Source organism: Branchiostoma floridae, chromosome 3 (genome assembly GCF_000003815.2).
Source record: "Branchiostoma floridae strain S238N-H82 chromosome 3, Bfl_VNyyK, whole genome shotgun sequence".
Classification (NCBI taxonomy): Eukaryota; Metazoa; Chordata; class Leptocardii; order Amphioxiformes; family Branchiostomatidae; genus Branchiostoma; species Branchiostoma floridae.
Genome location: NC_049981.1, coordinates 24,387,595 through 24,414,585, shown reverse-complemented (window position 1 = coordinate 24,414,585; position 26,991 = coordinate 24,387,595). Strand labels below are relative to the sequence as shown.

The following is a 26,991-nucleotide window of genomic DNA, read 5'->3' as shown; positions in this document are numbered from 1 at the left end:
AGCAGAACTCCCAGTTGGAAGGTTTTGCCGTAAGGTGTTTGAGGAGACATGGGAAGCGTAAGCTATGTAAGTACCCACTGGTTGTGTACAAAGAATTTCTCCCTTATCCTATATTCTACCAACCTGATGAAACTATTTTCGGAAGGACTACACATTCTATTGATGAAAATTGTCCAAATATGAGTACGCTGACCAGTGACAATGCCATCATGTCTGGGTAAATGTTACAGTTTCATGGTGTGTACTCTATGAAGACATTGAACCTTTGTACCCTCAGTGAAATCATGTGACTGGTACTGAGGATCGAACTATTTGCTCAAATTAGGATGGGTAGGAAGGAAGGGTGAGGTTCACACGCCCCTTCTCAAACCGCCCCCATAAGTATTACGTCACTGTTTCTCGTGTAACGCTTATGGTCTCTGTGCAGTGTATAACACGCACGCACGCACGCACGCACGCACGCCAGCACGCAAGCACACACACACACACACACACACACACACAGACAGACACACACACACACACACACACACACACACAAACGGATTTGAATAGTTGAACTTAGTAGTGGGTTTTTCATGGAAAAGGAGATATTGTCGATTTAGACTTTTCCAAAAATTCTTCACATTCTTGAAAATTTTGACACGTGTCAAGTGATAATTATGCTCAACCTTATTAGAATTAGCCTAAGGCCAAACGCAGGGTCTTCGTCATCAGGTAGTTTATTTTTCATTTCCAGCCTCGATATGATTGGCAAACATCAAAACCCAATGCTGAGGTCTAAATCCGATGATGATGAGTGGATGAAAGGTTTAAAACTGCAAAAATTCATTGACGCTGTAAAATATAGCTTTCTTACAATTCCCAATAAATCTTGCATTTCAAGATCTTGCTTTAGGCTATTTGTAAACCCAGAGTGGAATATTAGCACTTTATAGCAGCACCGAAGTTTTCAAATCGTACGTAAGCAGTAAAAAATACCATTCGTGGCGTTTAAATGCAAAAAGTAATCCAAATATTGACACAAAACACAATGCCACAAAACTTAAGGCTCTAGCTGCACACACTCCCAGTCAAAGGCAAAAAAGAGGTGAAGGTCAGATGTAGCGGTCACAGCTGACTGTCCCGGATGTAAGTCACTACTCCCTCGCAATGGACTGTGGGCCCTCCGTCAGTTCCAACTCCTGTGTAGTGCATTGATAGAGTTTCCAGTGCCATTAACGAAAACTTCAAAAAAATTTAAAAAGCAACAAAAATCAATGATATCAAAATCATATATCTAAGGCCTTTAACTTCTAATTTTTGAAAATGATAATTTGATATGATATTGCTGTCTTTCTGCCAAACAAACTGACAAACAAATAAAAACAAACAAATAAACAAACAGACCTGTGCCGTCTGGACGACCACGCAGAAGGGACAGACCAAGGTCATCAGTAGGTCACCACAGAGAGAGCCCTGGGAAAGGTATGAACAGCATGGGGATAATTAATATATACAGTAAATATTTGAGCAAAAGTAGCTGATTTCTAGCAAATGTTGTTCAAGTATATCACTCTGAAAAATCTTTAGAAGCAATGCGCTGCAAGCTTAAGATAGCAATAATTGTGTTTGTCCGTTCGTGAAATGCTACAAAATGCAACACCAATCCTTATGCAATAAAGCATCAAAGTAAGATCACATTGGCAAGTCAAGTAATGAATATCGCGTCGGGATGAAAAATAAATAAAAAATAACTCTTTGCAACGTTGGATCTATTTGGGTTTCTGTCAAAACTTATCTTACTCTGTTTCAGATCATCCCTATTATGGACAAGCCCCCCCCCCCCCATCCTTGCCTCTGATCCTTACAAACTTGATATTTACAGAATTCAACTTACGTCAATCCCCCGCAACCCACGAGTCTCCTCTCTAGTCTTCGCCACCACATACCAGCCGATACAGCCCAAGGTGGACATCAGGCCGCAGTATAAGCATGATCCCATGCCCGCCTGAAAGTAAAACACGAGGCGGTTAGGTTCCCTTTCCAACTGGATGTGAACCATTATAAGCGACCAAAAGTTCAGAGCTTAAATGATCTATGCGCATTGTTTTATAATCCGACTATGATCCATGATGAAACGTATGATTTCAAATACAAAGGAACACAAGAAAGGATGATTACCACATTGCCACACAAACACACACACACACACACACACACACATACACACACACACACACACACACACATACACACACACATACAATTATACAAGCAAACAAAACAAAACAAACAAATAAACAAACAATTGGAGTAAAAGCCTTGTACGTTGCTTCTTGCTGAACTGTTTACTCAAAGTTATACATGATTTAGAAGTCCTTGAAAACATTTGCAATTAAAGGCCATATGTCTGCTTGTTGGCTTAAGTGTAACTTATTAATTTAGGCAATATTTGCTATGCTAACTCAGCCTGTGGAGCCTCTCCTATCATAACTAGAGGCTGCAACCACACTGTGGCCGATGAGTGACCAAAGATTTGACGGAGCGCTTAACGAATTTTGTAGTGAAAGAACAATTCTTTTTGTTCTGTATCTTTTTTAAATCAAACTCTTTACCTCTTGTATTATATTCCAATTAGAAATTTAAGGGTCACACAAATCTAATTCTGATGTCTGTCCTGTCGCTCAACGATCGCCGTTTAGAATTTGTGACCCTAATCTGGCAGATTCGAGCTTCTTGACAAAGATTTTGTCAAGCGACAACATTCGAAGCAATTTTTGGCATCACAATTTTGATCCCATGAACTGCTTCGAGGGTCGTCACTTATTTCACTAAAAGTCTACTCCTTTCTGAAGAATTATGGAAAGATCAAGTGAATTACTTTAGAAAATTAGTAGTCATCTTTTCTGCAGTTAAAATAATTATGAAAAAACACGTGGGTTCTGAAATTTTGATTCGCATTCCAAAGAGTTAGTAGGGCGTCGTTGGTTGTTCAAATGACCAGCTAGGTAAATAAAAAAAAAATAAAAAACTGTGTATGTGCGTATTTGGTGTACGCAACCTGTAAATATTAGGGAGGAAATGCATATGCGCTATATAAACCTGCAGAATGTCTAAATGTTCTTTTATTAGTTATAATATATACCAGCATATTCAACTATTCAATGGCTGTGGTTCTATACGTTACGTATACAATCAGACTGATTTGTAATGGCCTTAAATTGCAAAGAAGCCAAAACAGCACTTAGGATTTCCGAAGTACTTACGGTGCGATACTGTTCCCCTTACGCGATCAATGTTGTCTTTACGCGTTAGCCTGTTTTATTCATAAAAACTACTTTCTTTCCTGAACCTAGATCTGTATTGCCAACGACGCAACAGTTAGATCATGAAAACAAATTTTACCTGTGACCAGTAAAGGAAAAAGAAAACACAGAATTACTTGCTACGTATGTTTCTGTACAGGATACATTTGATTATAAATATTTCACGTATACACGTATCCTAACGCCATTCATGAACACTTATTAGATAGAAAATACGGTGGTGAAGAAATGAAGACAAATTCCGCTAAATTAGTTCCTCTTTGGGGGAGATGTAGCCGTCTAGTTCTACATGTACCCAGACAACAACGCAAATAAGGTTCACATGTACAGACGCTTAATTATCTAACTCACCTTTTCTGCATTTCTCCCGGCTGTTACGCAGGGCAGAAAGTATGAAATGATGCAGACTCCAAAGTTGTTGAAACAGCCGCAAATTCCGTAGGTCCACTCGCCCATTTTCACCTTCCTTCTTTTCCGTCTTCTCTAATCAAAGAACTTCCACGCAACTGACGCTCATTTGATAGGGTCAAACAACAGACAGTCGGTTGCTATTGAAACAGCGGAACATAAAACGATTTGTTGCTATTGGAACAGGGAGTGCGTGAAAAACCCTCCACCCTACCGCCAATAGGCAAGTAGATGGAGAGATAAAATTGAATGAAAAAATTCCCTAATAAAACAATACGTGGGCGTGGACGCGTTAATAAGTGATGAAAGTAAAAAGTACGTGATAAAGACTTGAGCAGGATATTGGGCATCTGATACAAATGAATAAAAGACATAGATTAGATTTGAAACAAACATCAAGTCACGCATTTCATGTAGCTTAGAAACAGTAGCAGAATTGGAAAAGTACACTGATACACATTATACAGTAGCATGCAATTTCGTTGACAATCCTTGCAGCTGCATGTAATGAAATTATCAAAATAAACGAGACAGCGAGAATTTAGGATCTCATGATAACTTTCTTGAAATATCTAGAGTTTTGATTTTTTTCTGAGTGCCATAGTCCTAATGCACCATGGCCATGGAAGTTGATGCTCAACAAGCCCGAAGGTACCCGGGTGTCTCAAAAATCGGGGTCATTGACCTCGTTGGGCAGACCGACTGTCTATTAACTACAAAACTACTTTCATGAAGGGAGTGTCGGCCTGCGATGCTGCAGTACTAGGGAACCCAAAATCGCCATGTTTCTTAGGGATTTAAGTAACTACCAAAAGTCAATGAAACTTGAGGATCTTAAGTAGCCTGTTTTAGATAACGTCATTGCTAATACACGTGTACAACCAAAAGTTATATGTGTTTAATTCTATTTATCGAAGATCGGAAGACGCCGCTCATAGCTATACTCCGACGCCGTGACAAAACATACCCGTTATAAGGCTAATTCGGTGTGGGCCACTGATCTTAATATTAACTAGAGTTCGGGGACCTCATACCTCCATGAAATATTTATTGCTTTTTTGTGGATGGTATGTATGTTTATAGTCGGTTGTATTTGAGAGTTATGGTTATAAATGTTATGGGAAAGTAGTGGTGTATTTATTTAATGACACAGAGGATGTCCATCTGATTAGTAATTATTAAAATGTGACACTTAATTGTGTAATGTGCGTTTAAGAGGTCGACGGCATATGGTAGCGTGGTGTTCCTTAAGCTTGATGTTTGGCATTTAAACTGTCTAAGGTTGTCAGCATTATTGAGGTTCGACTATGTGCCTCAGAGCGGTGTTGTGGGAGGAAGTTTGGAAACTCAGAAAGAAGAAGGGATGTGGCCAACTTTAGTCAGATGGTGATTTGATTTTCCACCAATATGTCATAACATCAGCTGTTCACACGGTACAAAAATGAGATGCACACTTTCCTCTGATAGCCCTACATCAAATGTAAGATGAATACTTGGCGCCAACCCCGTCTGCTAAAAAACAAGTACCATTGGCTACGAAAGAGACAACTAACAACTGTCCCTTATCGTAACGAAATCAGAACATCTGTATCGCCCATAAAACTTCTTACACCCAACCCATCTAAGATGAGAGGACCTAATGGCATTTTAATCACCATGTCACTCAAATCAGCAGTACAGTATGTGAGACATCCATACCTGTTAAGCATTACCGTTAAATGTACCTCAACTTCTTACAATTATACTTACGCTTCACATCTCCATGATATCCTAAGCAGACATGAATAAAACTAATTATCATATTAAAAAAACTCGGGGTTCCCCAAACAGCTGTCATACAAATCACCTCACTATCTGCTTTGAGCTAAGCCCATTAACAAACACTTAAAGCACGATGCCTGTTCCAATATATCGCAGATATAGGGGGGATTTCTGATATTATTACATCGATTACTAACGACAGATACGGCGTCCAAAATTACATCGATTCGAGCTTTCATCACAGCCCACCAACACAACAAGTATGAAACCAATCCATCCAGCCGTTCTTGAGTAATCTTGTACACAGACAGAGACACATAACAGAAAATATAACCTCCATGACATTTCATGGAGGTAACTACTGTGCCAACTGTTACAAATATTTCAAACAGTCCTAAGCAGACATAAATAAAACTACTGGGGGTTCCCCAAACAGCTGTCACCTCACTATCTGCTTTGAGCTAAGCCCATTAACAAACACATACAGCACGATGCCTGTACCAATATATCTCAAATATAGGCCTGGGGTGATTTCTGATATTATTACATCGATTATAACGACAGATACGGCTCCCAAGATCTCATCGATTCGAGCTTTCATCACACCCCACCAACACAACAAGTATGAAACCAATCCATCCAGCCGTTCTTGAGTAATCATCTACACAGACAGAGATACATAACAGAAAATATAACCTCCATTCCATGACATTTCATGGAGGTAAAAATGAGGTTGGGCACCGTGGGTTGGGTCATCGGGTTCCTATGACCTTTGGCTCATCAGGATGTATGACCTTTGAACCATACTCACCAATGAGGTGGGAAAGTATTGATTGCATGATGAAGCGAATGGGGACAGATTACTCTGTTTGGCTATGTTCTGTCTTAGATAATAAGATTTGCTCATGAAGGATGGAGATAAGATGCGAGCGAATTTGATCAATCATTGTACGCAAGTCCGGTCAAAAAGATTTCGCGAGTTCAAAAACGTATTTCATACTGTGCTGAAAAAGGGAGGGGGGTGGCCAGCTCAAAGAATATCTTTCTTCTTAGTACAGCTCACAAGACCTAATGCTTTTGAACGATATTACAAGTGTGACTTCAACACACAGCTTGTGTAATATTTCAATGAGCTAGGCTATACTGCGTGCCTGTACCGCTTTGTTCCTAGAGATCAGCGATTGCGGGTTGACTTGTTTCGTAGACTAACGTTACGTACATTATGGATCATTTATATGGCGGGCTCATTTTGCTGAGGTGAGTATTATCCCACGGTCGCCTGTGTTGAGATGGTATAAACGACATTTGTTTATATTGTACATATTTGTACTTCTAAGTTGCATTCCATTTGAACAGCTTTGTTATTGTTCATAGCATATGCTGAATAATTTCTTGTCCTACAGTGTGACGTATAGAGTATCACGGTAAGTTTGTTTCGTTGGCTTTATTTTTAACATACATCATAGTTTTTACGTAGTTGACTGTCCATTATGATTTATGTAGAACAAAGTTTCAGTTAATGATCTATTATGTCACCTATCATATTGCATCTGAAATTGAGGATGTCATAGGTATTGTAAATTGCCTTGCATGACTGTGCTGTTATCAGTAATATTTTGTTGTTCTGTATGTAGCCTCGTAATACTATTGTCTTAATAGCTAGTAATTGTTATTGATTGCCATACATTGTACATTGTGCGATTGTTGACCAATGAAGTCCATTCACAATGCAGAAGCGCCTCCTAGCGGGTACGTGCAATAAGGCAAGCCAGTACAATTGCAACACCGTAAAGTTTCGTTAGGGGTCTTATTTAACTCGTGCTTGCATGCTATAGCTACCACCACATCCTACCAAGGTTACATTGTAAATAGTTGGGGGAGGTGGGGTGTTTGTGTCTTGTGCCGCTCTCAAGAAGTTAGTTGGGGTGATGCCTGGCATTTTTTTTTACCAAGAAGTTTTTGTTCGTGGCTGTGTGTGAACAGCATAATTCGAGAATCCATTGATTCCTAATGATATTTGGTATATCGATATTTGATGGCAAAAGTAAGCCTGAGTAACTGACTTTTGTAAAACTGCAATGAGTCTTTTGTTGGAAAGTAGAGAACAGGATAACTCAAGCTGGGGTGGAGGGGGTTTTCATTTTATGATATGGTTTTCGGTGTATGTAGGTATCTTGGGTGATGACCAGTGTTATAAGAAGATTGAAGTTTTTTTGTGTGATTGTGCCTGTGATTTATTTTATCCCTGCTTCTTCGTTGATATTTTATTTTTCACAAGTGCTGTGTGAATGCACCATGATGCAGTGTAAAGATTCCATGGACCATTATCAGGCCCGGGTAACTTGACGGATCTGACGCTTGCCCTTTCCTTTTGCCGTCACTACGTGCACATCACCATGCACTGACGCAAGCGGCCGCTGCTAATGGGCCGATTGATGTATGCTCAACGTAGAGAGCTATTGAGCCGAAAAGCATTTAGTCTCTCTGATGAAAAGGAATACTGTCATGACACTCGAGAAACCATATGCCTCTTCCCCTACTTTCAAAACGCGGAGACTTGATGCCTATCGCGAGGTTGTTGTCGAGACACTCCTGACGGTTTAGCGACACCACTAATCACGGACTTACCGAGAAAGTGCTATGAATCACGAGTTGTGAATCACGGGCTTACTTCAGTCTATCTCTGGGGAACGTGCTTTTGCTCCAATTCAAAGACACGGGTCTCTTTTAAATACAACGCTAAGATATATAGTATAGGGCTCAGATCTGATTCAGAAATGCATGTGTCAATGTTAGCTCTTAAGATAGAGGCGCCCATGGTGTGTAAATACATGTACTAACCATTGATCAAAGTCCATCTTTATAAGAGGCCTGATGACAAGATTTGAATGTTTTTTTTACGTCCAGTTTGTAAACTTGGCCATTATTTTTCTCTCACTGGGAATCTAACGTTACACGATATTTTATAGAACAATGCGCTGGGTGAGCTGACATTTTAGTCAGGCTTTAAAGCACCGACTGTCTGGGAGGAACAGCATGATTGTCTTGTCTTAGAGACATGATTTCTTTCCTTGGCCACAAAATCCTCATGGTGTGCATTGTTGGGTCGCCTAAGGACAGATGTCGTTTGCAAGACAAATATGGCTACCTCTGGGAACAACCAAAAGTGCTGTGTAAGTCACATAGCCCTACATGTTGTAGCTTATCAACCCGTGTCCGGCAAGTGGTGTAGAGATTAGCGTACATGACATCCAAAATCATGGGTTCGAATCCTGTTGGTACGATTCGATCCCTGTTGTGTCCTTGAAAAATGTAACTTTTACTACACAACTCACTCCAACAAGGTGTAAAATTGGCGTCAGTTTTAGAAGGTAGATGCGTGGGAAATAGAGGGTTGACCTCTACCTTCAAATACCGCACATTAACACTGCCCCTACGGCCTCACAACGCCATGGCACTGACCTTGTTACCTTTGACTTTATCGTTTACCTGTAGCGGCTACTAAGTTAATATCTCAAGGGCACATGCATCCACCAGCCTGAAATACATCTAATGAGATCTCGAATGTAATGTCCCTCAGTGTAAGATGTTCATATATATATAAACTGTACAATGTACCTGAGGGTGCTGCAGATCTCAGGCGCTTTTTCTTAAATAATAACCTTAGATATTCATATACTGTACGTGACATGGTGAATAAATGCTATAGCGCCTATGTAGCTTATACCTAGTAGATGTTGGACATGTGCTTTAATGAATTTTCCTGATTTATTCGTTTTCACTCAGTCATATTCCGCTGTTATTTTGATAATCAATGGGTCGTGCTCTCTGCCAATTTGTAATTTTGTTAGTTTCATTTGTAAGAAAAGAATGAGTATTCATTTGTCCGAACGTTTGTTTATGAGAAGCTGTAATCAGTTCTGCAGGCCGCTTTTCATTGCTTTCATGAGATAGGAGGCAGGGGTCAGATGGCCAAGTAAGGAAAATTGCCCCACTCCCACTATGAAACACATTTGAGTGTCTTTTGGGTGGTCTAGAAACGTATGTTGTTGTGGACAATTCTTCAGTGGACCTATCCCGTAGATCACGCATGCGTATTGTCAGACGGGGTCGGTAATGTCAAAAGGACTAAATGGGATCACGTGACCTATGCGATGCACTGCGGATAAAAAGAACATTACTGAGTGTGCTGTTACTGTAGAAGGAGCGATAAAAACGTCAAAGACATCCGGTTCTACCAGGAGTCATATATCTTGGTTATAGATTCCATTGGCAAGGGTCAAACACAAAGCACTTTACGTGCTACAAACTGTGATTCCCTCTGACCCCTCCTGCAACAGAAACATTGCGGTAACTTTGGCCGCTATTTCAAATAAACCAGGGTCAGACCCAATACAAGAGGTGATTCTTACCCCTCCCCTATTGGAACATTTAGGATGACCGATGTTGCAAGATTATGTCCATGTTTGGTCATGTTTTCACAATTCTCAACAGCAAAATACTATGTAAATGTCACTTCTGAGCACATATGAACACATAATCAAGCTCTTTACAGAAGTGTTAACATTGAGAGAACGTACAAGCAGAACATGCATTATACCAATCATGGTATGGTAAAGAGAACGTATTCTCTCAACAGTCTGCTGCATGTGACGTCTCCTTCCTGTTTCCTCTCTGCTGGATGCTAAAAGCATGAAAAGGTGCACGTGAATCACATCTTTCCGCTGCGTGAGAAAGTCGTGATGATTGATTTTTGCATGAGGTTTATTTTCCACGTAGGCTTGGCAAGTTATGGTCTCCTGCTTCATCCCCTGGTACAGCGTAGTACAGCGTATCTGAGACTTATCAAAAAGAGATTGGTTTGATTAAAGAGTTGTGACATTTTTACATAGTATGTCACACACCGTCTTTCTTTGTGTCACTCTTTATCTTTTTCTGACTCTCACACTATGTTTACCTCCGGGAAGATGGAAGTTTACCTTCGGCAGTGGTATTGTTTTTAGGTATGTATGCTCGCAAATATACGTCTAGATCCTTTCCATGGATTTGTATGACTCTTGCTGTTTCAGTATTTTTCACTAAAAATCCCTAAAGAAACACAGTGATTTCGGCCCCCTAGCATTATTTACAGGTACTACTTTCTATCTTGCTCTCTGTTTACTCGCACATTATTCATCACACTCGAGCTCTGTACCACTATCACAGTCTGTATCACTCTAACACTCTGTACCACTTTCACAGTCTGCATCGACCTACACCTTCTGCACCACTCATACTCTGCACCAGTTTTACGGTCTGTATCATTCTCACACTCTACTATTTTGTCCCACTATTTCCAGCAAATAACAAAAAAAGTGAATGACCATACGAAGTCTTTATACACTGATTTATGAAATAGTTAAGGCAGAACATCTACAAACGGACAAGAGACCTAGTACATGAGGCAAGGGCCTGGCAGTTGCAAACGAGAATAACACAGTATTGAGCAGACACATACATACATAAACTCGTATGAAAGATGCCCTGTACATTGTCTATCCTTTCCATCCTACCGTTTGAAGTACATTTTACATATATACACTCAGCTCCAGCAAAGGCATGACGAGCTCTAGGTCACAAATCACCCCGTAAGATACGTGTATGCTTTGTGAAGATCATACACCTGTCCTTATCATGCTACTTAGTACATAGATATGGTATGGACAGGTCACTCAATCTCTGACAGAGGAAATAGAAGCTATACAGCAGAAATACGTCAAGTTGGCCATGGTAAGCGTCTACGTTTCTTCTATTTCTTTTTTTTTTACAATGCGCCAGCGCCGAGAAAGTGCGGTAGCTTAAAGATAAAGCGACGGGCATAATCTCCACAGGGTTGTAATAAATAGTACATGGAAAATGCTGTTATTTTTTAGGTGCCTTTACCACTAAACAGCGTAGTGTTGCAGTCACTGCTATGTATTCTGTACACTGATATTATAATTACAGTGACTAGCAAATTTAGAATCAGCATGTCTGAAAAACTTATTATCAATGCATTAGTCCTCATAATCATCCTCTGTGCATGGAACGCATGCAAACATCGAGCTTTTCACACACAGCATACCCTAGAGCCATCTTTGGAATGAGAGACACGTCCGTAGTCTCTTCCTTACCAAAAGGGCATGCATTTACTAAGTCCTGTGGGGCCCATCAGATGAGAAAAGGATTTGATAACAGCCACAATACAGTTCCAGTGATATAGCAGACGTTAGAGTGGATCAGAAAATGTCCAAATGGCGGCCTATGCCCCCTGTTGTTTGATCCCCTTGCGAAATTACTCCGTAGCCAAAGTGGCAATCTTAATGTAAAGAAAAGCCTCACAGAGAGATTTGTTTCGCTGTTCGACCAGGCGTCGGATTTGCCTTGATATGAAAGTTCCGGCTGCGTTGTCTGGGATTTCAGTAATAATCCCCAGCGATATGCCATGCACAAATTTTGCGAGGCCATGGAGATAGACGAGACGACTTATTGCTTTTTCACAGCAGTTGATCAGGGTATTATATTTACCGTACTGTGAAACAGGTCAGACAAGAATCACAATGATATAACGAACATGCTTCACTTAGTATGTTATAATGCACCGACATGTTTACAGCAGTTATTTTAATATGAAGCCATAGGCAACTTTTGAATATTTGATGAAAGTTCAGAACTGAAAATTCGTGTGCTATTTTTTCATCCCCAAAAGCAAATCAATACATGAAGCCTCATCTCTAAGCACATATCTAGTACTCAGAAAGCATATGTAAAGCAGAATTCATGAACAATAAAAATAAAATTCGCATTCAGAGATAAGTTCTTGTGCATTGAATCGCTAATTACCCTTTTCATGTAAATTTTCTTGGAACCTTGAATTGGCAGAGGCAGTGAATTAACTTTTTGTATCAGATGCTTGAATTTCTGCCAATTTTATGTCCCTGTTTAACTGATTAATCACGTTTTGCGTTGACAATTATTGAAATACAAAAGCACACAAGACATACTTTTTCACGCAATATTGTTTCAGAAACATGTTCTATGAATCTTGTTTGATCATAAATAACACTGATGTATCAGAACTAATTAACTCACTAAAATACAGCGTGGATTGGTTCTACATTTATCGACAGTACCAGCCTCCGGTGCTACTAATCTAAGCGTACATTATCCCTCCTATATCGTGAGTAAGGATATCCTAAAAGCCCAAAAGATCAATTTTACCAATCAAAGCTGAAAAATCTAGATCAACATCTTCTAGTGCATCATTCTATTGTAGCAATGTTTTTATCGTATTATAGCTTGTGTACTAAACCATATCTGAGGATTTTGCTATGTATATTATCGGTTCCTTGGCAGAATGTACAAGCTCTAGTTTTGTGCCATTTTACGTACTGTCATTTCAAGCTGTTACCGTAATTAGTAAAACCCTTTGTAGAGTCGTGAATAGAGATACGTGACAGGTTTTCCTTAAACACGGTATCATAATTACAGTCTACGTCCAGCTATAGCTGTGGCTGATAGTTGTTCTCAGATGTAAAATGGATTGTACATTTGGCAACATATTGGACACAATTTGTGTTATGCTAAATACCGTTGGCAGTCATGCAGAGATCACATTGTAGTTCTGATATACACTTCTTACAATTTGAAGCAGCTGTATTGTTACGTTTTTTTTCTAATCCAGACTCTTTGCGTTGCCGGCAAAATGCTACAGATTTTCCAAATCGATTTAATATTATGTCAGATGAGTCAGCCAGCAATAGAACTATTCACTACTTGTGTTTTGATATTCTTGATTGTTTCGTTTCATTTTGAGCGCCCTGCTGCTACATGTCTGTTTTTAAGATAACAGAATTTTTCAGGGTCCGTATACAGACAATCAGTGGTTTATTGCGCAATGAGTGAGAAGGCTCATGATTCTAAGTACGCATGCACACCAAAATGCATTGTGGGTAAAGGCGTAACGTTACGTCTATAAATTGTAAACCGTTCTTGTCTCGACCATGTTTCATAAATGTCTAGACGTGTTTAGTTTTGTCATTTGATTTCGACCTTTACCACAATGTATATCGCATGTGTATGAATTAATCTGATAATGATTATTACAAGATAATGCGTTTTTCTGACGATTAGAAGTGGTCTGATTTGCCGCCTGTCTCAGCGGTTACCGACAGACGCCTGGGTTGTGTATGTGTAACTCTATGACCCGGTAACTGCCTCATCAGTCAGCCTATCTTATACTCCCTTTCCACCAGGACGGCGTTCTCGCCGCTCTCTCTACGACCTAAGATTTGACATATCGCTCAACAAATTGTATAGAAAAGAAACGGCTCTTTTTATACTTTGTGTGTTTTGTTTACTTCTCAGTCACACTTTTACGTTTTGTTTGATATACCCAGTGTGAAAGAGAAGGTTACACATGTCCTATTTAGGTCGCAGAGAGAGCGCATCGCGATCACCTTCTAGTGGAAAGAGGGCCTTACCAACAACCCAGGGAGTCTGGTAGAGACTAACTTACTTTATTAGACTTGCTGTCTTTTTACTTTGAAAATCACTAGCATTAATTCTCTGTGTAGTAACTTGATGACCCTCTTGACATCACAATAATCTGGCCTTCTTGATACTACATCAGTCTATCTTGGTAACGTCTTCTGTATGCCGCATTTGGGAAATCTCTTTCTTGTCCTTTCGTATATACACTCGTGTGAAAAAGATGGAGTAGGAAAGTGGGATTGGGATTGCACAAAAGGGATGTTACATTACATACTTCCACATGAAAATCACCGGAGGTTTTCTACACGCTATTGCCTACGTGAGTCCATATCTTCCTTTTGCCGTTGCTCGATGTCGAGTCGTTCGGGATGTGTTTGATCTCAATTCTTTCGACTTCTTCCAAGACGATCTTGTCATTCTTCTGAAAAACATACATCAATCGCTTTTGATCGATTGCCAGCTGCCGTATGCCATACTCAACAAATGATTTACTTTAAAAAGTCTTCCGTATCGCTGGCAACGAGTCTAATGTCTAGCGGTACTTGTCCTGCAATAAATCATCAGATCAACCTAATGATAAAAATATGTTTAGTTCTATGCGTTGAAATTAACATTTTGTTTGCTAAATGTGAAACAACTTGACATGTATCTACTAAAATGTATCGAAATATAATCTGCTGAACATCTGGAACAATAGGTCGTACGAAATATTTCCATTCCAAAATCTTGTAAGCTTGCGATGTCGAGTTTTTGTCTCTATTTGTTAGAATCGTGTTTGCAAAGAATGTAAACCTACCGGCTTCGGTCGTTTCAGCTTCCCCTCCCCCCGCAGCAGCCACCAGATGATCTCTATGAGGACGATGACGATGGAAATCCCGACTCCCAGAGCTAGCACATAGAACACCCCTGCTACACTGTTCAGGCCCAACTCACTAGCCTTGCTCTTCTGTGAGGAAGACTCGGCAGGGCAGTTTGCGTTCTCTGACGGCCACCACTTCCCCTTTAACTCGTCCATCTTTCCAGACTCCTGCATCTTCAGGATGCTGGGTAGAAGGAAAGAAATGGGAATGGTGTTGTGTGAATATCTATATAGAGGAGAAACCACAAAAAGAAACCAAAGGGAAAGGAGCTACCACCAAGCAATCCATCGTTGAACAATAAAAAAAACATGAGTACACGCTTGGACGTAGGTGTAACATAAATAACAACACATATTTACAAATGATCTAAAAATGAATATTTCATGGATACCAGAGGTAGCCGACATGATGCTTACATGCATACAGAATTTTGAATATTTTTGTAATCATTGTGTTCGAAAAAAGTCTCAGGTTTTATAGTCATCATGACCGGGCCGGAGGTGATTTATCTTTTTTTCAATGAAAGCTTCAAAATTCATCTTTCTTGGTGAAATTCATTATCTAAACAAGAACTTTCAAAACGAATAAACCTAGTTTGTGAAATTTCGAAATAGCCCAGACAGGGGAAGACACAAACTATCTGATACGTTTGATCCACTGTTCTACAGCATAATCTAAATGGCATGTGTGACAAAAGACAGTGGTGAATTTGTTTATTACATAAAAACTTTAAGACTGTATTCAACATTCAAAATCATCTGTAAGTTAATGGTTTCCTTCTAAATCACCGTACCCCCTCTCTCTGTGCTTGTGTGTCTGTCTGTGTTTCTCATATATGTTTATCTGCTCATACATTAAGCTGCGTGTAGATTGAATGACATAGTTAGCATTTGATTTACCTGATAGATAGCTGATCTCTTAAGCTCATGCCTTCTTGCAGCGCAATCCCATAACCTTTCATATTGAACGGTCTTCCTATGGTGGTATAGTCACAGTTAGTCAGCTTCAGATAGTCCAAGGAAGGGTTTTCCCAAATGAAAGCATACTCCTCCGATAAGACCTTATCATACCCAGCCTCGACCGTATTGACGAATGTGTTGGAGTTGTTCATGAAGTCCCACATCCGTTCGTACACGCCTATCTTAGAAGTCTTGAAGAACGTGTACAGACTACTGTCTTCTACGGTCCCGTAGGGCATGGATGTCTGGGCGGCGAGATCATCGACTGATCTGACGGGAGTGTCCATCCGTGTGACGGTGAGGAAAGCCGCGAGGTTGGCGGTGTAGGTGGAGATCATGATGAGGGTGAAGAACCACCAGAAGCCGCTCAACATGCGGCCCGACGATGCACGGGGGTTCGATTCACCACCTTATGAAAGAAATGATGCTAACTGAAGACATTTTGCAATTTTATTGTAATATACGGTACGGTTCATTCAGGTACTTCAAAAATCACTTTAGATATACTTTACTTTAACGATATTAAAACATTAAATAACGATACCCTAACCTTATTTACGAAAGGAAGGAAAAAGGCGTCTGTGAAAGTCACAGCCCATAAATGCAAGTCTGGTTTCTCGTACCTTGTTGAACTAGAGACCCATACGCAAACCACACGCTATTGGACAGGTTAAAGGCGTCAGCATCAGGCTCGTCCGTCCCGAAGGAGCTGTAGGGGCTGATCCTGTTCAGGATGTACAGGATAAACCCTACTATCAGGATGGACCCAAGGATGCACGCCCACACTTGGAAGTTGAATGGCTCCAGGAAGGCGAAAACGTTGTATTTCTGAAAGAAAATAGCCCCAGGATTAATTATAACCATGTCAGGTTTAGGAAAGCATAATTTCAAAATGAACATCAGATTGAAATTTCATGCAAAGCGATATCTCAGAGTACAACGTAACAGTAACAGTAAACACAATATTTTCCCCTGGGCTTTACCTGTTCAGGCTTCCTGAGGAGAATCGTTGCTCCGTAATCCATGTACGGCTTGGTGAAGTCCACTACGTCTTCTCTCTCTGATGTTATGGTAAGGGCTGACACGGCAATGTGTGCTCTCTGTATGAGGAAAGCAGCAAATAAAAGTTGCGTACACCCGTATGTTTATGTGTGTGTGTGTGTTTGTATTGTTCTTATGCAATACCTAGAGATTGTGATGTTATGTGTGTAGGTCTAGGAGAGGCCGGTAAATATTAAATTTTGCATTGACACATGTACACTTAAGGGTTTCCTTGGTACTACCTGGGCATGCTAGATAATGAATTGTTCTTACCTTTTGTACGAGCTGCCCCACCATTCCGTTCCACTCCCCATCTTCCTTTTTAGCTCCGTACTTTTGGTCCGGTGTTTCGAAAATGGTGTAGCTGGTGTATTTATAAAACATAACAAATACACAATATGTATTTACATTTAGTAAATATTTTGTTGCATCCACCCTATATCATTGAAAATATCATAGATGGATACATATATTTTATTGTAGTTTTGTTTTAATGTACGTCCGTTTACGCTTGTTTGCTTTGGGTTTTTTTTTCATCGATATTTTTCATGTCCGGTTTTTCTGGACCGGCTCAACAAGACAAAAACTCCTAATAATCAGAACGAGCAATAATATGTCGGCTCCTATATATACACTATTAGGATCACAAGGCTTAAAGGTCTACTACGCAATTATTTGCGCTTCAAACTGAAAACAAAAAATCCATTTTCCGGCCATTTCTTTACATAGTTAGTTGAATCAAGCCTACCACGTTACGGAACACTATTCAAGGCATGTCAGGAGTCGATATTTTCCCAGTGCGAGCGTGTTTGAAAACCTGGGAATCTGCATGCCCGCGCTGGGTTTCATCCATTTTGTTTCTTCACCGACGAAATCCGAGTAGTCCCGAGTCTGCCCGAGCCTACCCGGAGATTGGTCACGTGGTTTACCATGACCTTTCACCGCACCCGGAACTCACCGGAGATTCCCGACCAATAACCTTTGATGATTAATTCTTCTTTGAATTCTCACCAGTGCCTAACTAGGGGGGTCAACAAGTTACAGCGCGCGTAGGACGAAATGTTTGTAGGCTAATTCTCTACGTTGCAAATGTGAAATAATGACACAAAAGTGTCAAAAAGTGTCAAAAAGTAGTAGTAAATCTGAGATTTCTTAGTTCTAGAATATTTCAAATTTGAGCGCAAAAAACTGCGTAGTAGACCTTTAACTTTCTTACTCTCCTTTTTCATTGCTGCAGGACTTGAATTAGTAAAGGAAAACTCCGCATTAACTATCGAAGATGAACACACGTAACTTCATACGTTCTTAAGAAGCTTTTATATATCTATGAAATTTGTTGAAATCTTTGTCAACTTTTAGACCACAGTGCGTACGCAGTGATGTTGCTGTGTTTAAACACAGAGAAAGACAATGGCAGTTAAAAAGGTTAACATCGTTCCCGCGCCCGTTAGATAGCACCTCACTGAAAAGCCATTTGCAAACTTATAAGGGTGTCGTCAAAGAGGTAACCTTCACCTGAACTTTAACTGCGTCTTCAGTTCGTTGAGTACATCAATGAGGAACCCCCTAAAGACTGGTGGCCCATCTTCAGCTATGTCCTTGAATATGAACGGTTTCTCCTGCAGGGAACGGAAAGTAACAATGATTTCACAGGTCACGTCCTAGCCAGTCAAGGAACATTTCTGTTGTACCGCTTTGAATATATGTTACCGATTTTACCGAACTTAAAGATACTTCCCCCAAATGCATTCACTTTTAAATAAACGGGTACAATGAATTGCACTTTATAAGTTGTAAATGAGAGAAAACCCTAGCACATTCCCTGCATCCTTGTAAGAATCGACACAAATGTACTCCGATCGGGAGCTCTACTGGCAGGGTGCTTTATTGTGCCAGATCGCAAATATACCCTAGCTTATACATGATTTATTTGGAATCCTTCGTTAGATACGTGTGATTCTTTGTTGTGTTCAAAGCAAGGCATTGCTAGACGTCAGTCCAGAAAGCCAACTAGAATGGAAAGTAACATAGAATTTTAACGTTAACGTCAAATAAAAGAAATCCCATCACGCCCCAAGGGAAATTAGTTGGCCTCAAAATATTTCCATGGGGAAATTACCTCCGAATTAGTGTGGGTGTAAATACGTGGCATTTGGTAAAGCAGCACTTTGACCACTGTGGGATTGTAGTCAGCTTACAATTGGATTGGCAATCTTCAAGTGTTTGGCTATATCTCATGCAGTTGTAGCCTGTTACACAATCTCCCGCTGTATAGGGCTACGAGAACTAGTGGCCATTTTTTATCCTTTACTCTTACTTGAAAAAACATTCATCTCTTTGTTACAAAAAGGATCTAGGGATTCTTTGAATTTGTCTCTATAAAACTCAGTCAAACTGGAGCTCAGGATTCTCTGTCACCATGAACACCAGTCACCATAGCTGTCAACATTATGGCAAGAAACAGTCCAAAGTCTTACAATACCTGGTCCATGGCAGCACAAATGCAAAATAACACTTTTTGGATGTTGACAATTGTCCTGACTTAGATGTGTTGGCAGTCTAGCTACTAGGGGCATGGCCATGGTCAGTGGAAGCGCTTTTAAAAGGGGAATTTAGCCAGGCTATAGGATTCATTTCGTGCTAGAGACAGATATTACTCATATACATGTTTTTAGGTTACGCCAATAGCAGCCACCAAATCGGAGTTTCGTATATTACGTGTATTATGTGAGAGTCGTTATCGTCATTTAAAGTCAAACATTTTCCCTTTTTTAATTCTATAAGCTTGTAAGTTAGCTTAACTGCCATCGCCATCAGAGAAATTTCAACTAGGAATGAAAAATGTAGAAGAGAATAGATAAATGAGGACACTAAGAAATAAATTTTGGCGCAGTATTCAAAACGTTGAATTGGAATTACAAACTTCATAATGCCTACAATACATCATAGCAATTGTCAAATGTGTTAACGTGTGATACATATTTTCTTTATTCAAGAATAATGACGTTTCCCACCGTAAGAGTAACCACAGTGAGAGTGGTGTTCTCAAAGCTGTGTATCTCCCTGGTAAACGCCGGCTCAGTCAGATTCAAGCCTCCCTGTACGTTCCAGGTCCCGATCTATCAGGAAGATTTACGGACAAAAAGACAAGTAAGTCTTGCTCGTAACCATACGTCTCCATAACAATCTGTATTTACGGAGAGCAGGTGTCACTAGATCACACTTCTGTAGGAGTATGTTGCAGACAGGTCGATACGTCTGGTGAGTGGGATTGGTGTGTGGAAACAAATGTGGAGTGAGGCGATCGATCACATCAGTTGTAGGAGTAAAACGTCTTTGAATTGCCTCTCCGGACACGGTTTTCTTACTTCAATTTGGTTCAGGAACTGGTCAGATATTTCCTGTTTTGTCCTGTCCAGTACGAAGGTTTTAATGCCTGGGAAAAGGGCTATAGATTTGGGCCATCCAGCTTGTCATCAAAGAGTCTAATTTGTTCCTTTATTTTCTTTTCTACATCAGCAGAAAAGACCAATCGGATAACATAAATTTTCACTAAGAAATGTAAATTGACCATTACGTCATACATAGTGCTATTCTTATTACATTTTTATGTTCTTGTCTTGATTTATTGAGTTTGTGCTTTCGTCTTCACCAAGTGGATTAATGCGATTACAATCGCGTGGTTGGAATCGGTTGTAGAACGATATCAGTAGCAGCCATGCTAACTAGCCTCGTTTATCAACGTCGTTCAAAAGACATAGTGCCATTGAGGGCACGACCCTTAAAGCCCGTAACGAATGTGAGGGACTATGTGTAGTGGAGTGTATTATGTACCAACCGATTCGATACTACAATCGATATGTCAGAGATACTTTCTTCTCTCCCTGGAGGAAAAAGGAATTTGCTCGCACTTTCAACAACTCAAAAGTTTGTAGTTACCCTGAAGCTGACGTCACCGGCGTCAATTACATAAGGAAAGGCGCTTCGCATACTTAGTACTATTTACTCCCTCATGTATTGTACAGAAAAGAACCATAAATCATTCGAGCATTATCATTATTTGTGTTAATACTGGGTAAACAATCTCAAAGATTGCAACTTTGATAGAAAAAGATATCTTTAGTGAAGTACTAACATGTTTATTCAAGCTAGCTAAATGTGCAAAATAAACAAACATCTAAAACACTGCAAATGGGATGGTACTCACCGCCCAGAATTTAGTGATATTTTCGTCGTTGGTCGTCAGACTTAGAATCTCCATCTCGGCATTGTCGTTGTATCCTTCGCCGTTAAAGTGCACCGGTCCATTGAGGCCTGACATGTTGTTCTGATAAACATATTGAATATGGAAAAATGATTATGTGTGTTGTTGATTAATATTTGTAAGTGCAAAGCAAACTCCTTTTTTATTTTACAAGCGACATTAGTATAATAATTGCAATTACTTAAAATCGAAGCTAAACGAATCGTACAAGAATACCAAATGACAAGCAAGCTATCATATGTTACCTAATTACCAAGTTTTTCGATGTCTTTAATTTTAGATATCGTTTGGCATCGAAATTGCCGTTTTAATCACCATCCACCGCTAATGGATAAACTGAGGGAATTAATTTGAACTTGTAAAGTAATTTCACCAGGGAAAACTTTCTCAACTTTTGATTGGTGCCTGAAGGCAAATATATACATATATACATACATACAAAGGTCTAGATGTAGGTGTTATTCTTACTTAGCCCTTGTCTAGACAAAATGACGCCGTTATTAATTTTCATATACCGCAGAGAAGCGATAATGATCTCTATTTCGATATGATGCGATCATAAGGTATGAGTTTAGGGGGCAATGGTATAACTAATAATGACATTCATATTTACATAATTTGTGCACGGTGATGTTCATCATTGACGAACTTATACATGTCACAAGTATAAAATTCTTTTATCATTAATCTGTTTTGCCATGTTTGCATAGATTATGTAAAATCGGTTCCTTCCTTGCATTTTTGGTGTTTGTTTATGCTGCACCTATCATAAATCACTTTTATCAAAGTCAAGTTATGGAAAACAATGGAATTATGCAATTTCCCAATTGATTATGCAAATTGATTCTTTCTTATTTGCATTTATATTTATATCATGATGATTATCTTTCCTATGCTAACTGCATGCCTAAAATGCTGGAAATCTGTTGTTCCTTTCTGCAGTTATCCACTTCGGAATGTCATGACTGAAATGCTCCTGCAGCTCCAAAATTGAACGTTAAGGGAATCAAACCTGCCCCACCTTGTCCTAACATTCAAAGCTATCTGCCACCCAGATGTAAATATCATATCATGCCCAGGACAAACGATACATGGAAAACACTGCTATGTAGTAAGATTTTTGCTAATTATGCAAATGTCCTCAATTTGCATTAGTTGAATTTCAGTTTGTACGTTTTTGGTCTAAGCTACCTACGTACAAAAATCATGAAAATCTGTTATTCAATTCTTGAATTATCCTCTATGTTTTTTTATACAAAAATGCCCCTGCAATTGCATCCCTATCTGTTAGAGGTCCCAAACTCATGTCACTTCTTTATGAGTACAATGCCTATCTAACGCCTAAGTATGGTAACCACAGCTTGTTCAGAACACAAGATTCGCTGTAGTACCAAGAAAAGTCTCAGGGGGCCAAAATCTAATCATTTGCAGCTTTTGTCACACCCCACCAGCTCACCAAGTATGAAACTGATCCATCTTGAGTTATCTTGTTGACAGACAGACAGAAAGACACACAAATGCTTGTGAGAATATAACCCTCATGAAATAATATCACATACGAAAGAAAAGCTATGCACTTTTCTTTCTCTGCACAACTTACCCTACGCAAGGAGCCTAGAAGGTTCTTTCCACCCAGCCATGGAGTAGGCTTATGACAGATTAATGGAGTTGCGGCTGTCCAGTTCCTCTCTCTGATGAGGTTGTCAAAGGTCCTTGCCAGAGCCCAAACTGCATCGTAGCTGTACGCCGCTGATAGCTGGAGGAGAGGTGTTAGAAGCACTAAGTAATATCACTTGGGGGAAAATAGAAAGTTGTTCATCATTGATATATAGTATTTCCGATATTTTGATATGAAGCGATATTCGAGAATGCTAAGGCATACAGACCGTTTGGTGGTAGCGGAAGCGAGGCTCTAGAGGTCAAGGGTTCGATTTTTAAAAACTTTTCTGGCTAGATAGACGTTGTGTCCCTTGGAGAGGTCCTTTACAAGATTTTTCTCAATCCACCGAGGTATAGAAATAGGTACCTGCCGACTGTGAAGGTGAAAGGTGGTGGAGGGAGAGGGAATGACACCACAGAAGCCTTGAACACAGTAGATAACAACGTACTGCCCCTACGTACGTTAAAAAATGTCATGACCTCATGGGACTACCGTTTTTAAAAACTTTTACAGCATCGTAGTATAAAACAGGTACTGGAACTTTCTCAGAAAAGAAACATCGGCATCTGCTGAATATGGAGCAATGCCTAGCCTTGCCTGTATTGCAATTGGTATTGGCTTCCCTTTTGTCTTGATATGTGAATATCATATTTGGCCTTGAGACTTGAGACCGTGATGCTTTAAGTGACCGTAAGTGTTCTCTTATGCGCAGCAGAAGGGCTGCAAGCAATGGCAATCATGGTAATAAAACATCAGACTCATTGATCGCCACCTGTATTGCTTTTATGCTCCATAAAGATGTGTACAACCTCTGCACTTATCAATTGTTTTTAAAGGATGCGCCCACGCAGTCCTACGGACATATTAAGCAATCATTATTGTTATATTTTTCTAAATTTCATATTTCCTTGTTATACTAAATCAAGGATGGAACGGAGGTCGTGTTCATATCCATTTGAAAATTTTGTGCATTGGATAAAGTTGATTTTTTGACGAACGGAAATTTTCGTCATAAATTAACAAACCTTCGTATAAAGCTTTTATTCTTTTACAGACATTGCTTCACTATTGGGGGAAGTCTAGGACAAAATCTAGAATGATTGTAATCGTACTACTTCCTTAGTCGTACGCAAATATATATTTCCTGGTATACATTGTGCATCTTAACAGCGAGTTAAAAAGAAATACTTGTCAAATGGGTCGAGTAGTTTCATAATATCAAAAGCATAAATTGCATACGGCACCAACTAAACAAACTTCAAGTATGTTTACAACTTCCTGCTTCTTCATAACCCTTTTTCGGACGCCTATGGAGATATTATCATATTACTGGCGGTTTTAAGGTCACTTTGGTCATATCATATAAATCACATAAAGGCATTCTATCCTCTTGAGCTTGGCTAATGTATTTAGGTGAAATAAATGGTTATTGAATGAAGGGAATGGATCGAATCTTTCCAAATAAAAGCACTCAAGGGAGGGCATAGCACAGTAACTGTTTATTCTCTCGCTGCTTATGTCCTTCGGCGAAGTTGAGGTATCCATAGCTATAAAGGTCGTTGTCTTTCTTACAGCAGATCTTTTTTGATTAAGATACGACAGCCTGTTACTTAGAAGCAGTGGTAGCTGCCAATTAATTTGATGGCTGTCATTAGTGTTATCGGTGCACGGAATGCTTTGTCTGTCTTTTTAAATAGTCAATAATCAGTTCTTCAAGTGTGAAGTTTTGATTAAAGTTCTATCGCAAAATATATCACATAATCATCTTCAGTTTCTTACAGGCCCCTTCCCACTAGACATCGATCCCTGAGCGATCTTGTAGCGACCACAGTTGGATTTGTGTGACCCTTGATTTAATGGTTGGAATATTGTCCACTATGTAGATATGCGATGTCAAATACAAGAAAACACACAAGCTAAAAATGTTCTTCGCCAATGACATTCTTTGCGAAATCCGTCAGCCATCGTAGTGCGATCGTAGTCTGTAATGAAAAGGGGTGTATCTGACGTCAGGGCTGTTTTGAATGTTGGTGTTAGAGTCGTTCCCTAATAACATAGGATTATATCATTGGTCTAGATACTCAATATTCCTGACATGGTATTTCAAAAAATGATTGATTACGTACGGGACTTGGCATTTCACCTATTTTGAGTTTCCAATTTGAAGAACAAGTGCACAAGCTTGACACCGTGACCGATTGCACGCGTTCCCCAGATAGTTGATTGCAATTCATCAAAACCTGACCTGTTTCAGTCCATGACAGATATGCACATGAAAGCACGGCGGATCATCTTTGTCGTCTCCGAAGTCTAGCTTCTGCCATAATAATGTTCATCTGATATCAGCATCATTAATTGTTCGGTAAAAGAGAGTAATGTAGTCACTTGTTTAAGTCTAATTCTTTATGTGCACCTTTTACACTGAGAGACTATTACACTGTTAATCATCATTAAGCCAACCTATCAGAATATTCATTTCTCCGTAGAAGAGTCATTACGGATGTGGTTCACAGACCAATTAGGAAGTTGCTTAATTAACAATTGATAGTTGATAAGCAAGAGGAAATTGGTCTTTTTTTATGAGGAAATGTTTGCTGTATCGGTTACATATAGCATGATCCCTTTCCACCTGAGGCCAATCACTTGGGCCCGTACAGCGACAAAGTTGTTTTACCCTTGATTGTTATGATTGGAGTATGATGCAATATGCAGAAATGTGGCCTAAAAGACAACAAAACACAAAGTCACAAAATAAGTTTTTAAAAGCTGCTATTCATCTAAGCCCTCGGACCCTCACTTTGCCTCTAGTGGACTTAGAGTCTTAGTAGCACATGGTGCGTCACATTGGAAATGAAAAAAAGAGGCCCACAAATTCTCTTTTTCGGCACTGACGCACAAAACAAAAAAGTGCACGTCATATGAACAGAATCAAAAACGTTTTTTAATGCGCACGTCTTATGAACAGAACCAGAAACCCTCTCTTAGTAATAAGACCTATAGCTAGCCAAGATTGTTCTGTGCCTTCTGTCATTAATGAATCTATGTGAGTGTACTAGGTAAGATAGAGGATACGTTTGACTATGCCATAAATATTGCTTTCCATACTCTAGGATGGGGAAATAAATGGGCTATTTGAAGTGAGACCATCAGTTTGTAATATTGTACTTCCATGCAGAGGAGACAGCAAACAGATAAATCTACAGCAATGGTCGTAGCAAAATAGCCACCAATAAGCCATTTTACAATATACAAAAAGTGAATATTTAACCCGACTGTTTTTTTCCTATATTAATCATGATTTGCCTCAAATGACGTTTTATAGATTACTTACCATAACAACGGTAATAAATCAAAGCGCCGTATCATAAACTATGATGTTGTAAACAAGTTCCAATACTAAACGCATGTAAATTGATTTTCTGACAGCCGTAATCATTATCGTTTGTGTTGTAAAACCGTCCTGCATTCCGGACTAGCTGTATGGAAGTTCTCCATCGGACGGAAGTTGCCAACCATATTACATTACTCTCCAAACAAATCAGGTATCAATGAAGTATAGGAGTGTATTAGAAGTCATACTGCATCCTATCAGTGGAGGCAATTTTCTACTGAAATTGGGCCCTTCATTGAGTGAGATGGAAAATGCGCTCGGTTGGAGCACTGTTTATTAGGAGAACAGATTGCCTTCTCAGGAGAAGTTTTACGTTAAAAAGTTCGGGAATGAAGAACATATGGGATGGCTACAATGAGCATCGACCCGTTGATAAAGACGTTTTCTATTCAAGGTGACCGTCCCAAATCAACAACGTACACTCGAATATGATTCCATACAGACGGCTCCCATACAAAAGCAACTGCTACATTTGCACCGCCTTTATTAGAGATTCAAAGATGAAAAGACATCGAATAGGCATTATATATAAGAATCTACATGCAGATAAACAGCCATGCCTTTCTAACACCAGACCAGCTCTACGCCAGGTATAGAGCGAGTATTGACTCGAGCCCCCCTTTCTGTCACAAAGCAGACAAGGTGAAATGAACAGTGAACACACTGACACTTCACGAGACGCGACTTTAGTTGAATCAAAATTAGTTAGCGCCCCCGGCCACACGTCAGGAGCAGGTCGATGTGCAGGTCAACGACCTTTGATAAAAGAGGTCACCGGCATTTATAGTGTGACTGTATTGTCATTGTATAAGGTTTTGTTAATCATGT

General features: G+C 39.7%; 2 protein-coding genes and 1 long non-coding RNA gene across 4 annotated transcripts in view; 1 reads left to right on the top strand and 2 right to left on the bottom strand.

Annotated features, from left to right (window-relative positions):
* Positions 1 to 704: 704 nt before the first annotated feature.
* LOC118412607 (cell number regulator 11-like) lies at positions 705 to 3,846 on the bottom strand. Its single transcript, XM_035815572.1, has 4 exons — positions 3,660 to 3,846; positions 1,880 to 1,990; positions 1,390 to 1,458; positions 705 to 1,184 (listed from the first exon to the last, which is right to left on the bottom strand). Exons 1-4 carry the CDS (start codon positions 3,762 to 3,764, stop codon positions 1,140 to 1,142), a joined length of 330 nt encoding a protein of 109 aa, XP_035671465.1. The 5' UTR covers positions 3,765 to 3,846; the 3' UTR covers positions 705 to 1,139.
* A 2,457-nt stretch (positions 3,847 to 6,303) lies between these two features.
* Positions 6,304 to 16,207, top strand: LOC118412611. The gene is made up of 3 exons (XR_004830789.1): positions 6,304 to 6,734; positions 6,881 to 6,901; positions 16,042 to 16,207. It is a non-coding gene; the product is annotated as an uncharacterized LOC118412611 (long non-coding RNA).
* Positions 10,849 to 26,991, bottom strand: part of LOC118412573 (glutamate receptor ionotropic, delta-1-like) — a 47,635-nt gene continuing 31,492 nt past the window's right edge. The window contains exons 7-16 of one of the 2 annotated variants that reach the window (XM_035815517.1): positions 22,713 to 22,868; positions 21,056 to 21,175; positions 19,863 to 19,967; positions 18,364 to 18,467; positions 17,122 to 17,212; positions 16,791 to 16,907; positions 16,431 to 16,635; positions 15,748 to 16,216; positions 14,785 to 15,031; positions 10,849 to 14,409 (exon numbers count right to left, since the gene is read on the bottom strand). In XM_035815517.1, coding sequence (XP_035671410.1) covers positions 14,290 to 14,409; positions 14,785 to 15,031; positions 15,748 to 16,216; positions 16,431 to 16,635; positions 16,791 to 16,907; positions 17,122 to 17,212; positions 18,364 to 18,467; positions 19,863 to 19,967; positions 21,056 to 21,175; positions 22,713 to 22,868 — 1,734 coding nt within the window. In that variant the 3' untranslated portion in view covers positions 10,849 to 14,289. The remainder of the gene's footprint in view (positions 14,410 to 14,784; positions 15,032 to 15,747; positions 16,217 to 16,430; positions 16,636 to 16,790; positions 16,908 to 17,121; positions 17,213 to 18,363; positions 18,468 to 19,862; positions 19,968 to 21,055; positions 21,176 to 22,712; positions 22,869 to 26,991) is intronic. The other variant, XM_035815518.1, reaches the window with a different exon arrangement.

Bases quoted from the DNA above. Each gene is read 5' to 3' on its own strand.
- LOC118412607 (XM_035815572.1), bottom strand. From the start codon at position 3,764: ATGGGCGAGTGGACCTACGGAATTTGCGGCTGTTTCAACAACTTTGGA. The intron at 1,459-1,879 runs GTAAGTTGAATT...TACCTTTCCCAG, and splicing joins GTGGGTTGCGGGGGATTGAC to GGCTCTCTCTGTGGTGACCT. The intron at 1,185-1,389 runs GTCTGTTTGTTT...TGCACTACACAG, and splicing joins TGGTCGTCCAGACGGCACAG to GAGTTGGAACTGACGGAGGG.